The sequence below is a fragment of the Anabrus simplex genome, chromosome X (assembly GCF_040414725.1).
Source record: "Anabrus simplex isolate iqAnaSimp1 chromosome X, ASM4041472v1, whole genome shotgun sequence".
In the NCBI taxonomy this organism is placed as follows: domain Eukaryota; kingdom Metazoa; phylum Arthropoda; class Insecta; order Orthoptera; family Tettigoniidae; genus Anabrus; species Anabrus simplex.
In genome coordinates, this window is record NC_090279.1 from 203,617,654 (window position 1) to 203,631,006 (window position 13,353).

At 38.3% G+C, this 13,353-nt stretch overlaps 1 protein-coding gene across 10 annotated transcripts in view; it reads right to left on the reverse strand.

Annotated features, from left to right (window-relative positions):
- Positions 1–932: 932 nt before the first annotated feature.
- The window catches only part of tyf (twenty-four), a 486,874-nt gene continuing 474,453 nt past the window's right edge, over positions 933–13,353 (reverse strand). For all 10 annotated transcript variants that reach the window (XM_067158829.2, XM_067158820.2, XM_067158825.2 and 7 more), the window contains one exon: positions 933–1,562. In XM_067158829.2, the coding sequence (XP_067014930.2) occupies positions 1,483–1,562 (80 nt within the window). In that variant the 3' untranslated portion in view covers positions 933–1,482. The remainder of the gene's footprint in view (positions 1,563–13,353) is intronic.

Below are 13,353 nucleotides of genomic sequence, written 5' to 3' on the forward strand. Positions count from 1 at the left end.
GAAGCACAGTGTACGAAGACGAGGGCACAGAGAAGGGCATGATAGTGCTTATCGTATATATCACACACACTAGCAAATAGTTTTACCCTTCTTGCCATAACTTGGAAACATTCTCAAGATGAGAAAGTTCTTTTTCCCTTGTAAGTATACAGTTTATTCTTTTCTGTATTAACGACTGCTCTATCTTTTTTTTAACCATACCTAAACATGTTCCAAACCATTCCTATATCCATTTTATTAACAGATTCGCTTTTACATACTCTCAAATTTTTGGGTCAACAGAAACACACAAAGAAAAAGAGAAAGAAAATCTTTCCAGGATATGAACAATTAACTTTCTAGAAGTCACATTTTGCAAAGAAATGAACTTTAACAAGTCTCATTCAGCCACACACGCACAAACATACAGACATTCACACTCTCTTCATAAACACATCATTTACAATATGCCTCATCTTTCCTTTTCAACTCTACTAATCTCTAAATTCTAACAATTCAACCGAAAGGACAACAAATAGTACAAGACTAAATAGGAAACTTAAATTGCCATAAATGTAAACCAATCTTAATTATACCACACACTGTGTAAGGCCAGAAATGGACAGGGAATACGGATGCACAAACATTAGAAAACTTTCACGTAACTGGTTTCTACAAGCAACATAACGGAACTCACTGGTTAAACTGATCAAATCTCCACACTACTTATGGCAACAAAAAAATTTCCTTTCAGTCTAATCCCTCAATTCAACACCCCCCCCCCCCCCCCCCCCAAACCCAAGTGAGCACATTAATAGCCTTCCCCAAATCTTGCAAACAATGTACCTTGATCAATCAGAACATTCAGCAAAAGCAGCAATCATTTTATGTAAAATGCACATCATACAAACAATAACACACCTCTAAAACGGCCGTCCGAACACACTCGTTGGCAACAAACGAGTACAACAACTTCTTTCTCTCTTCCATTCATTTTTTCCCATTTCCGTGGAGTACGTTAGGAAAAATGAATCACTTTATGCCTTGCACGCATCATTTATTGTCACTAACAAAAACTTTCCATTTATTGATAGTCCTTGTTTTCAAGTTTAAATATAATTATATACTTTATTCTCTCCATACCATTTACTAATGCCAACATTATTTAATGTACGTCTGAAGAATAACAACAATGCTACAAACTGCATTGTGGGGAACCAAGTTCACTGATCCCACAATGTTAACACTACTTTCCCTGATACTATTACTTAACAAGCCGCTCAAGGCGGACACGAGACGACATGAGCCAAGCGTGCACCTTGCCTGCAAGTATCTTCATATCACACGCTCACTCAGTACAACCGGACACTTTATAAATGCACAGTATTTCGAGATGATGACCAGAATGACTGTGAAACAAAAAAAAAGTTTTTCAAGTTCACTTAAAAAAAAAAAAACAACAAAAAAAACACGCTGAACGACTAGGGATGTCGAAATGACTCACTACTGGCCACTGTAGTATCTTATTTTGCTTCCAGAATGTACTGGAGTACAGTTCATCTCCTTCAAGACATCATCCCAAGCTGAAAAACCCAAAACAAAGTATATTAATATTTTAGTATCCTTCAGGCAAAAATGTTCCATTTACTTAGAATTAATGAATGTTAATGTCTTTCATGATATTTAGAATTACAGTACTGAATGTCTGTGATCTTTCATATTTGATTTGATACAAGGAAAGAGAATGATAAGGGGGAAAGATAATTAGAAGTAGGCAATATGGCTTTACAAATGAAAGACCAACATTAGACCCCATCTTCAATATGGACAAGCAATGGGAATGTGGAAGAGAACTGGTGATGACATCTCTATTTAGAAAAGGCATATGTTAACATCACCAGACCAAAGATATGGGAAGTCGAGAAGCAGAAAGGATTTGGAAAACGAATAACTGAAAATGTGCAATCATGATGGGGTATTTGAGAGATTATCATTCTGTACATAAATGAGCAATAAAACTATTTAAAAAGTGCCATATTCTACATTGCAATGAATTTTTTTTAAAAATATTCAATTACTAAATGAAAATTTTGTATATTCGTACGTGATGCAAAACAAGAACCTAAAGAAACCGTAATAAAGCATCAAATGAATAAGTAGCACCATCTCAAATTATAACAATACATGTAAAATATCACCTATTTTGATATAACAAGAAAATTCATATCTTAATCTTTATTTTGGTACATAACACTTTGCATTTCACAGGAAAGACGAGTTAATACAAAGGATTTTGTGTGTGTAAATAAAATTGAATATTTTTGGCGCTTGGTCAAGTGACGCATAACACCATCCAATTGTAAAAAGAAATTCATCCTGAAAAGTTGGCAAGAATGGTTTCAGAATAAAACCAGACTAAGGCCAGTAAGTGTGCTTTTGTCATTGTTGTTCATAATGGTAATGGATGAAATTGTGAGGAGGCTGAAGGTGAAGTCTATGGTGTAAGGAGCGAAATGAGATGAGTACAAGGTCAAATTGACATGTTGCAAAAGTAAATTGGTAATTATGGAATGAAATCAATGTGGAGAAAAGCAAAACCAGAGAAGAGTAGGGAAAGAATGTAAAAATTGGGGGACAAAACCTTGAAACTGTAGAGAGCCACAGGTACTTAGAAGTAAACTGATGCAGGATTGGACACATTATTTAGCATAAGATGCATCAGATGCTTCCTTAATATAATACACATATATACAGGGATATGCACCTAAGACGTTTCACCAAAATAACTTCTAATCCATTTAAGATATCTATATTCAATTTTCTTATTCTAAAATGGTATTAAGGGGCTTATGAAACATTGGGTTACGTTTCTCCCGTGGGATTATTAATAATAGAGGTATGGAACCTAGTTTTTCTAAATGAAACTATAGTCATTTTTGACACTGCCAGAAAAGTTTGTACCAATACAATTTCATACATTGGACAGTTATATTTTGAAATATCTACAGGGTGTATCTGAATATTTGTAAAAAAAACATTTGGGTGGGGGTGGGGGTCATTTCTCGGTTCAAAAAAAAAGAAAACGTTCCTATGAACACATGCCCTACAACGCGTTGGTATTAACATACAGGCGTTGATCATGGCCACAACAGCATCGTCCGTCTGTTTTGTTCACTGGTAAGGTCACATTTAGAAGAGATGGTATCAAACTTGCACAAAAAGAAACAAGTCGCACAGGTGGGCAACAGAAAATCCCAACAGTACAGTTGCCTGTTATAATCAACAGCAATGTAATATTCTGTGGTGTAGTATTATCCAAGATAAACTACTTCTCTCTTCTTCATGTGCCATGTCCTCGCAGAACGTTGGCGATCAGTAGCATGATCTGTTGTTTGTTCATAGCTATTCTGAACAGAGTAAGCTTTGTCACCCCAAACCACTGGCTCAAGTTGCCGAGCCATGATGTCCTACTTCTCCCTGGACCACATTTTCGATTAATTTTCCCTTTTAGTATTACTTGCAGAAGGTGGTATTTAGAGTTCCCCATCATATGACCAAAGTATTCTAGTTTCCTTCTTTTGATGGTAGTGAGAATTTCTGGTTCTTTGTTCATAGGGTGCAAAACGTCTATATTGGTCATTTTAGCTGTCCAAGGTATCTTCAGCATCCTTCGGTACGTCCACATTTCAAATGCTTGAAATCTCTTGCACATGGTCTCAGTGTCCATAAACTAATAAACTGATCAGTCCCATTGACCACCTTAGGCGACGCGCTGCCTGTACTACAGGACTGGAACGTATTGTGCTTCCAACTGTTCGCTATGCCATGTGGTTCATGCATGATGGGGTTCCAGCACACTTCAGTTTGCATGTATGCCTTTTTTTTTTTTTTCACCACCTTCCAACGACAATGGATCGGGTGTTTGAAGTCCAGTGCATTGGCCTGCCCAGTCTCGTGACCGTAATCTACTGGACTTTTATCAGTGGGGTCATGAAAAGTGTGGTGTACGCTAACCTGGTTAACGACATCAACGGCCAAGAACAGAGTGTCTAACACCTGTGCATATAGCTATTCAACAAAACTCGCGTATCTTCGGGTGGTTTTGCCAGTCCAATTTGAGGATGTTCATGGGACACTTTGAGAATCTCCTGTGATGTGGCCAAATGTATATTCTGCAACTCTGTTGCAAATAAATCTAACCACGTGTTGCAAGACATGCATTGGTAAGGATATTAAATCTTGTTTCGATTCCATGAATCACCCCTAACATTGTTAGAAATGTTGAGATACACCCAGTATTATTCTTCTTGTTTCGTATAGGCCAGCTAAGGACCACGACATTCAACTATTACATTTTGGAATGGGCTTTCATGTTTGCCCAGTAGTTGCGCATCCTCAGGCTGTGTTGCTCCTTCCTCTCCTTTGTCCAAACTGTGCCAGTCTTATAATCACAGCAATAGAACCAGCTTTTGGGGGGTTAGGCCGTGTGCATTATGCAGAGTTTCGTCCAGACGTGCCATTTGGACTCATCAGCTGGAATGGCACGCCCCTCCAGGACTCTGCTCTGATATTGTGCCAGTCTTCTTCGTTGGTAGTCTGTCCTGGAACTCCTTATGTTTAAGTATCTTCCTGAGTGTTGTCCGATCCTTTAAGTTTCCTTCTGTTATTCCCAGTTCCTGTAGATCTTCATCCACTTCCATCAACCATGGTGACTTGATCTTCCTATTTTGCCAGTAGCTGAGAATCCGGTTGGTCAACCTGGTCAGATGCATCCTATAGATGTGCCCATAGAATGCTAGGCGTCTCTTCCTTGCTACAATCGTTATTCTTTCACAGTAATTGTAGAGCTCTTGGTTAGGCCGTCTTTTATAACTGATACACCCAGTATATTATTTCAAACTTGCAGTTTTAGTTGGCAAGGGTCTCTCTGTATTGGACAGTGTGCGAAGGCGTTAGTCAAAAACAATATTCTGCAGTATGTACATATAGTACAATACAAACATATCTTGTAAACACAATGTGGTGTATCCTTGGGTATGCAACATCTTTACGACCAAACTAAAGGTGGGACAGGGTGGATTACGTTTTTGAAAGAAATAAGAACGGCGCCGACACGGTATGTATTCCAATATCGAGAACAAAACTCCTCAGTATGTAACACCATCCCTCGAGAAGAAGCTGCGAACTCACACTGCTGTAGATGGCCAATATTTCAAGTACGTAATGAAATAGAAACACAGTGAGGATCTTTGACAAACTCCTTTTCAAACACCATCTAATTCTTTGTATACATTGTTTTTATGAAAATTCCACGTGCAGTCAACTGATGATTGACCACGGACAGAATTACCATAGTGGCTTAAAAAAAAGATCTTGTTATCTACAACATGTCTAAAAGCACAACTCGCACTAGTCATATCAATTGTACAGACAATACTGTATTATATTTCATTGCCCAGCTCCATCATTACCAGTAAGTTCAACTCTGACATCATTCATTTGCTTTTTTTTTTTTTATGTTGATGTTTTCAGTTTTGCTGTGTTATTTTCAATTCATATATGTCCTTTATTCTCAAAACAGAGAAAGCTTATTTACATTCCTATGTAATCAACATTATTAATTAATAAACAAACATCACTTTCCTGTCTTCAGACTGCCTGTCATAAACACACAAACTCTGATGATACCTCACACTGTACTGAAGAGACATTCTTGTTCATATTGTACACTACCAGTTGTGAGGCTAGGATCACAATGAAACACCCTGCATCAGTGAACACCGCCTGATACAGCACGACCAGTGCTGTTCCCAACCACTAGCATGGCAAACTGAAGCATTATTGATATTCAAAAAAGTAACTGCCCAATGTATGAATAAATTACACATCGAAAGTCTTAACAGTACAAGCCGGGCAGAGTGGCTCAGACAGTTGAGGAGCTGGACCTTGACCCCAACTTGGCAGGTTCAATCCTTGCCAAGTCCGGTGGTATTTGAAGGTGCAGAAATACGCCAGCCTAGTGTCTGGAGGGCACATAAAAAATCTCCTGCAGGACAAAATTCCAACACCTAAGCGTCTCCAAAAACCATCAAAAGTAATTAAACTATATTCTTCTTGTTTCATGACCGCATAGGATTACTATAGTCAGTCCATCGTTCAGGTCTCTTTGAAGGGATCATTCGGGCTTTGTGGTCCTCGCAGTACTTTTTCAGACGCTCCGATCTTCGTGCCCTTTCCTCAATTGAAAATGTGCGTGCTGTGGGTTTGTTTAGGGTAAGGAGGCTTGTATTTTTTATTTTTGTATTTAATTTTATCTTATTTGTGGTGTCTTCTGTTGTAAGCCTTATTTCCTTCAGATCCTCTCTTACTTCTCTGATCCATTTACATCCTGTTGTATTTTTTGAGACGAGATTGTGTTGTACTAGTCGCTTCAAAAGTCTCGAATCCTGCATCCTCATGGTATGTCCAAAGAATCCCAGTATCTCCTACGCATAGTATCTGTAATGGGTTCTCGATCTTTATACACGACTTTATTAGGTATTATCCACCACTGTCCATCTTACTGGTATTTGTTGTTGATGCAGGTTCTTCCAAACCTCCTTTCAATTATCTGAAGTAAAGAAGTGTTTCTGCTGCTTATTAGGTTCCCGTTTTATAACTGTATTTTAGTGTTTTATTTTTGCATTTATTGATAGACATTCTTTTTTGTAGATGTCCCATGTTAATTTTTGTACTTTAGCTAATCTATCTGTTCTTGTTTGGACTCAGATCTTTTCATTTAGGTTACGTGTTATTATTCCCGAACATATTTAAATCTAGTTACTATTTCGATTTTCTTACCATTTATGGTAATTTCTTTTACTTGTGTTGGTTTTTGGGACATAATTTCTGTTTTTTCAAATGACATTTTGAGGCCAATTTTATTTGCAATGTTTTGAAGTTCTGATATTTGGGTTTTTGCTTCTTGTATGTCAACTGCTATAATTCAGTTACGAGTTGACTTGATGTTTGAGCGCTGCCTTTTGGCAGAGGGTAAGTGAATAATCAACTGCCAAACATAGGCAGCCGATCACTCCGATGGAGCGAGTTAAATTCCAGTTCTGGTTAGCAGTGTTGTCGATCTGTTGTTTACTGTAACAACGTGCTATCAGCTGTGTGTTGTGTTGTGCTCAGTTCTTTTGGCGATCTTTGTGTGTCTTTGTGCTAGGCTGTTTGTTTGTTTATGTTTCGTAGTGTCGAGTTTATAGATTTATTGTTTAGTAGTGATAGTGTGTAACAATGTACGAAAGTGATCTAGTTTATATAGTAGCTTAGTTTAATATTTCATTTGGTAGTTATAAATTATAATTATAATTGATTTTAGGCCCGTATGTGAATTTCATATTCTGTCACGTCGACGCCTACGTCAAAGGATGAAGCTCCCAAGAGAAGAAAACCGTTCGGACGCGGTACTCCACTAAGGAGCCAGGTCCGGAAAATTGTTTGCAATTGCCACTTTGACGTCATAGAACTGATTTGGGTCCAAGTGAAGTATTGTGTAGCTGACGATAACCGACTCTTCACAGTTTCGGAAGTTGAAAGGCATTTTCGAAGCCGTAGGCCATATAAGTGCAGAGGACTGGAGCAACGTTGGGAGACACACAAAATCAGAGATGATTAAAGGTTGGGAGAAAGAAAGTCTCACAGACGATTATGTTGAAGACTTTATTATCTTGTTAGGGTCAGGTGAGAGTGAAACCTCAACAGACGATGACAATGCCGATAGCGACTCCCTTTGTAGGATTATTTCCTTCCTTAGGGGAAATTGAATCTAACAGCAACGCGAGCTCTTCTACATTGAGAGTAGAAATTTAATTTTCTCACGTTTTATCTTCTCAAGCATTGATATATGTTTATCTTGTAGTCGTATCCTAAATGTGTTGTATATTGTTGTTCATCTTACGTGAATTATGTATGTTACTACAAAGAATAATTGATTATGGGCATATTCCACTATATACACTTTGGTTCGTGTTGTGTATCGTAAATCAGCTGTGTGTATTCGTAGCAGTTTGGCACCACAGTATGACTTCCGGTTAACTGTAAAGTCGAAACTTATAAAAACGGAACTCAGACATGCCAACTTTCAAAAGTGAAAAATCAGGAGAAATTTCGCAGCAAATCGCGACGTATTACGACACATCACTGATGGCAGAACATGTACAAATTCATTATAATTCAATACATTAACAATTCTATTTGCCCTTTTTCTTCATTTACATGTGAAAAATAAATACTGGACATATCTGAACTGTAGGAACATGTGACTTATCCTTCAACATGGTGATCCCATTACAACTAATAGGGAACATGCATGATCCGGGTTTTTAAATTAAAAATATGCTAATCTGATTCAAAATTTCATGTTGAATTCAAAAATGTGATCAGAATGTACAAATAATCTCCAAACAGGATAAAAATCTAAATCAATGTACGAAACTGTCACGTGACGCAAGTACGCGATCTCATTGGTCTGACGTCATCGTACAGGTTGACTGAATTAGCAGACGAAATAGCACACAGTGTGCCGTGAGAAGCAGGATACACTTCGCGTATTTCTACTTTATGTTAGTGTCTGGTATGGTTAAATTCGAGGTACATACATTGGATAATAATCTTAGTGGTATATTTTAGACTTAAAATGAATCCTGCGCAGACAGTGAGGCAGAAAACTTATAAATGGTGTAGAGTTCCGATGTGCAATAGCACATCGCATACCATCCCAAACAAATTGTTTATAAATGTTCTAAAGATGCTAAAACTAGGGAAAAATGGATTTTGGCGAGTCGGAGAAATGCTGGTGATATATCGGAAAAGTCTACAGTTTATTTTTTGAAGATTTTAACGTAAGATGAATTTGTTTGAATTTTCAATCACTTTTCCATGTCAGCTGTTCTAGTGGTAAAACTTTAAATTTTAATGTACGATGCTTTATTTAAATGCTCCAATTACATCTTGGAATATGAAAGTAATAAACAGTGCATTAATTAATGCTGATTATTGAAGTATTCTCCAAACCTAACCTATGTTTTGGGTGATCCATGTCAAGCTAATAAATCAAAGGGGTTATGAACCATTTTGCCAGCTCTAATTCTACCAATTTATCTTGGCATGCAACAGTTATTTATGTCTTTATTGAAGAGCTTAATTCGTAAAGAAATTTAAGCTATAATCTAAATACTCTATAATATAACAAAGAATAGGCGTGTACATCATTAAAGGAAACAACATGAATTTAACAAATGTATAATTCTACACAAAACCAATGCTTGTCTGTTGGCGTCTTATAAGTTAACAATGCTCAATTATAATAATTATCATAATAATAATAATGAAATAAATAACATAATTGCACACAGGTGAAAATAGTGATGTTGGTGTTTAAAATATTATCCAACTTAGCCTAAGTTTTAGGTTATACAAGCCAAGTCAATAAACCGAAGGGTAAAAATACCGGGCGAGTTGGGCGTGCGGTTAGGAGCGCGCAGCTGTGAGCTTACATCCGGGAGATAGTGGGTTTCGAACCCCACTGCCGGCAGCCCTAAAGATGGTTTTCCGTGGTTTCCAATTTTCACACCAGGCATATGCTGAGGCTGTACCTAAGGCCACGACCGCTTCGTTCCCATTCCTAGGCCTTTCCTGTCCCATCGTCGCCATAAGCCCTATATGTGACGGTGTGACGTAAAGCAAACAGCAAAAAAAAGTAAAAGTCACAGCACCCAAAGACATTCCTGTATTGAACGACTAAAATGTCACCAGGACACTTTTCTTGCCTGATATGCTCAGCTTGTTAAAAGCCAAATGTAATTAAAGTTATTGGCTTTACGCCCGCTAACTACTTCTACGGTTTTCGGAGACGCCGATGTGCAGGAATTTAGTCCTGCAGGAGTTCTTTTACGTGCCAGTAAATCTACCGACACGAGGCTGACGTATGAGCACCTTCAACTACCACTGGACTGAACCAGGATCGAACCTGCCAAGTTGGGGTCAGAAGGCCAGCACCTCAACCAGCTGAACCACTCAGCCCGACTTGTGAAAACTAAATGAAGTCATATTTATCTTTATCATGTTTAACTTTTTCCCTCCACAAAGATATTTAATGTTTCTCTTTCATGGGCCCCGAAAGTGGGTAGGCCAGTTGTCCCAACCATAAATATATATATTTGGGAATGATAGATTATAGCCCTATAGTACTATGATCTTTCTTTTCTTTCTTTCTTTCTTTCTTAATCAGTTTATCCTTCAGGGTTGGTTTTCTCTCTGACTCGGCGAAGGATTTCTCCTCTACCGCTTCAAGGGCAGTGTCCTGGAACGTGAGATTTTGGGTATGGTGATGAAACTGGTGAGGAGGGCCATTACCTCACCCAGGCGGCCTCACCTCACCTGCTATGCTCAACAGGGGCCTTGTTGGAGGATGGGAGGATCGGAAGGGATAGACAAGGAAGAGGGAAGGAAACGGCCGTGGCCTTAGGTGCCTGGAGGAGAACTGGGAAAATACGAAAAACCACTTCGAGGATGGCTGAGGTGGGATTTGAAACCCCTCTACACAGTTGACCTCCCGAGGCTGAGTAGACCCCGTTCCAGCCCTTGTACTATTTGTTTTCAACTTTCATGGCAGAGCCAGGAATCGAAACCGGTTTCTTCCTTTACTAATGCTGAAAGCCCGAAAATGTAATGTTATTCTTTAATATGGGTATCAGTCTAGAAGGAAATGTTGAAAGTGATGTGATATCTATCCAGGTTCGTTGTTATCCTAATACTATGGGTTACAGTACATTGCACGTATATAAAAGACGCCACTTTCAAACTTGCTTTTTATCCGCCAATTTCTGCGGCCACAAAAGTCGCTATTTTTCAAGAATGATGACATCTACACATGGTAGATTGTCTGACTGTGCTGTTTTGAACCTTTCTTCTGTCATTTCGAAGTTATTCGCGATCATGAATAATAAACAATCGGCTTTTAGCAACGGCTGATGCACAACGGCTGGTAGAGCTGCATGCGGTACTGGATCGTGACATCACAGTGCGCCGCTTACGTCAGAGGCCGTTTCACTCGCCTTGCGGAAAGGCACTATTAAATAATTTTTTAATGGTAGAAAACAAGGCAACTTACCACAATGTAATGCGTTTACGTACTATTTCATTGGTGTACTTTTCAAAAAAATATTTTTGAAAATTATGCATGTTCCCTATTGTTGTTCAACACACCAGTAGCTGACTTAGCCCTCTTCAGAAACTTGGAACTAAATTTTTGCTCAAAGCACTTGCCTTGCTGAACTGATTTCAAGGTTAAAAGTTTCTCCAAAGTATGTTCAGACAGCAAGGATCTGAACTGTGTTTTTGTCTTTGTGACTCTGCTAAAAATCTTTTCACACTCTGCATTGCTATGTGGAATTGATAAAATAGCAAGCATCACCTTAGAAAGTCTGTCATATTTAAGGACACCATCAGCTGATTTTATCTGACCTACCAAAGCCCATTGAACATCAATTCTTCCTTTTGCCAGGTCTGTTTCTTCGAGCTGAAAGTTACAGAACTGGGAGGGCAGAATATCACTTTATCCAAATGTTCCATTTCACTAGTCAAAATGTTCGGACACTTGTTAATGAAAAATCTAAGGCTAGAAAATAATGCCTTACTTATAGCAGAAATATTTGCAACTTCTGCATTAATTAAAACGTCATCTTTGAATGGAAATTTGTGTACCATGTAGTCACGTGATGAAGAGAAACACTTTCTAATAGACTTAAAGAATATGCACTTTTCCTCAGACTTCAATATGTTCACTAAAACGCAGAGTTTCGTATCATATCACAATCATCCTTTTGATTTGCTGGAGTATGATAATCTACATCAAGAAGAGAGGAGCATCTTTTAATAACATCTGGTTTCACAAACCTTGCCATCACAGTCTTCAATAGTTCCTCCAAAAGTGACCTCAATAAGTGGATGTGCGGCACACTTGACTGAAGAGCTACGTTTGGATTCTCAAAGATGTCCATAAAACTTGAGAGAAAAGGCAAAAAGATTTATGTAAATTTGATGAAAGGAACATGAAAAGTCTTTCTTCACGTGACAATGCATGGCTCTTAGTGTCATAAGTAGTATTTTTGTGAAACTGATGACTGGGTTTTCCTTTTAACTGAGGAGTGAGGTGGAATGTTGTAACAAACCTTTCCAGAAAAACAAGACACATCTGCACTTAAACTGTGCTTAGGAATTTTGTAAGTCTTCAAAGTTCCCATCTGAGAATCCTTACTCACAATTTCGCTCCTGAGTAATGTAACCAAAGGGTCCCACTGAAGCAAAATCCTATCTGAACACCTTCTTAATGATAACCATCGAGTAGGCACATGCTTCAGAATTTTCCTGATCTCTGTGTTGTGTCAAGTCTGAAATTCTCTGAACTTTTCTTTCCTCTTTGCACTCCTTTCCAGATAATAAAATATATCAATTATACTTTCATCTACACTTACGGGCAAGCACGCCACACACTTCTCGGCAGCAAGACTAATTAGGTGACAAGAGCAGCCTACGATGATTATGTTACTATTTTCCTGCTTCAAACATCCTGCCACACCATTCTTTAATCCTACCACTACTGGAGCATTATCAGCACCAACAGCTAGGCAGTTTTTAATGGAATGTAGAATTCCCGAAAAGTTGAGAGCAAAAGATTGGCAATGTTAGCTCCAGTAGCATCCCCTTCTAAATTCGGCACAGAGAGTAGACAACTCTGAATTTCATCAAGTTCAGGCCCAGAAATGTTACTACAATGGGATATATCTTCAAGTCTCTTTTATTGCTACCATCAGTAGCAACAGAAAATGCATTCACCTGCAAATGTGATACAATTTTCACCCTTTCTTCCATGCACATTTCTGTAATGATAGCCGCTGTTTTCGTTCTAGCACACCCATATCGTTTAGCGATTTCCGAATCAGGAAACATTTTGCGAAACAAAAGGCCCCGCGTGATCGGCACAATTTACAGGCAGGTTATGTTCTATTATAAATGACGTAAATAACGCCTCAGCATTCGCCACAGGATTTACATCTTGGTTTTTACATGAAAAGTTCAGTTTCTGGTTTCTTTCTACACACTGGACACTCTCCTTATGTTTTTTCATTTGCACATGCTTGAGTATATCACATTTCCTGCCATGCGCAACTGAAAAATCACACCTACATATAGTACAGAAAGTGAACGTTGGTCCCTTTCTGGATTCACTCAAACACGGAAACTCTTCCCTATAAGTGCTTTTAAACACTGCATCATATTTCTTTTTTGACATTTTGGCCAAAACAAATAATAAGGCACAACATGAGCACT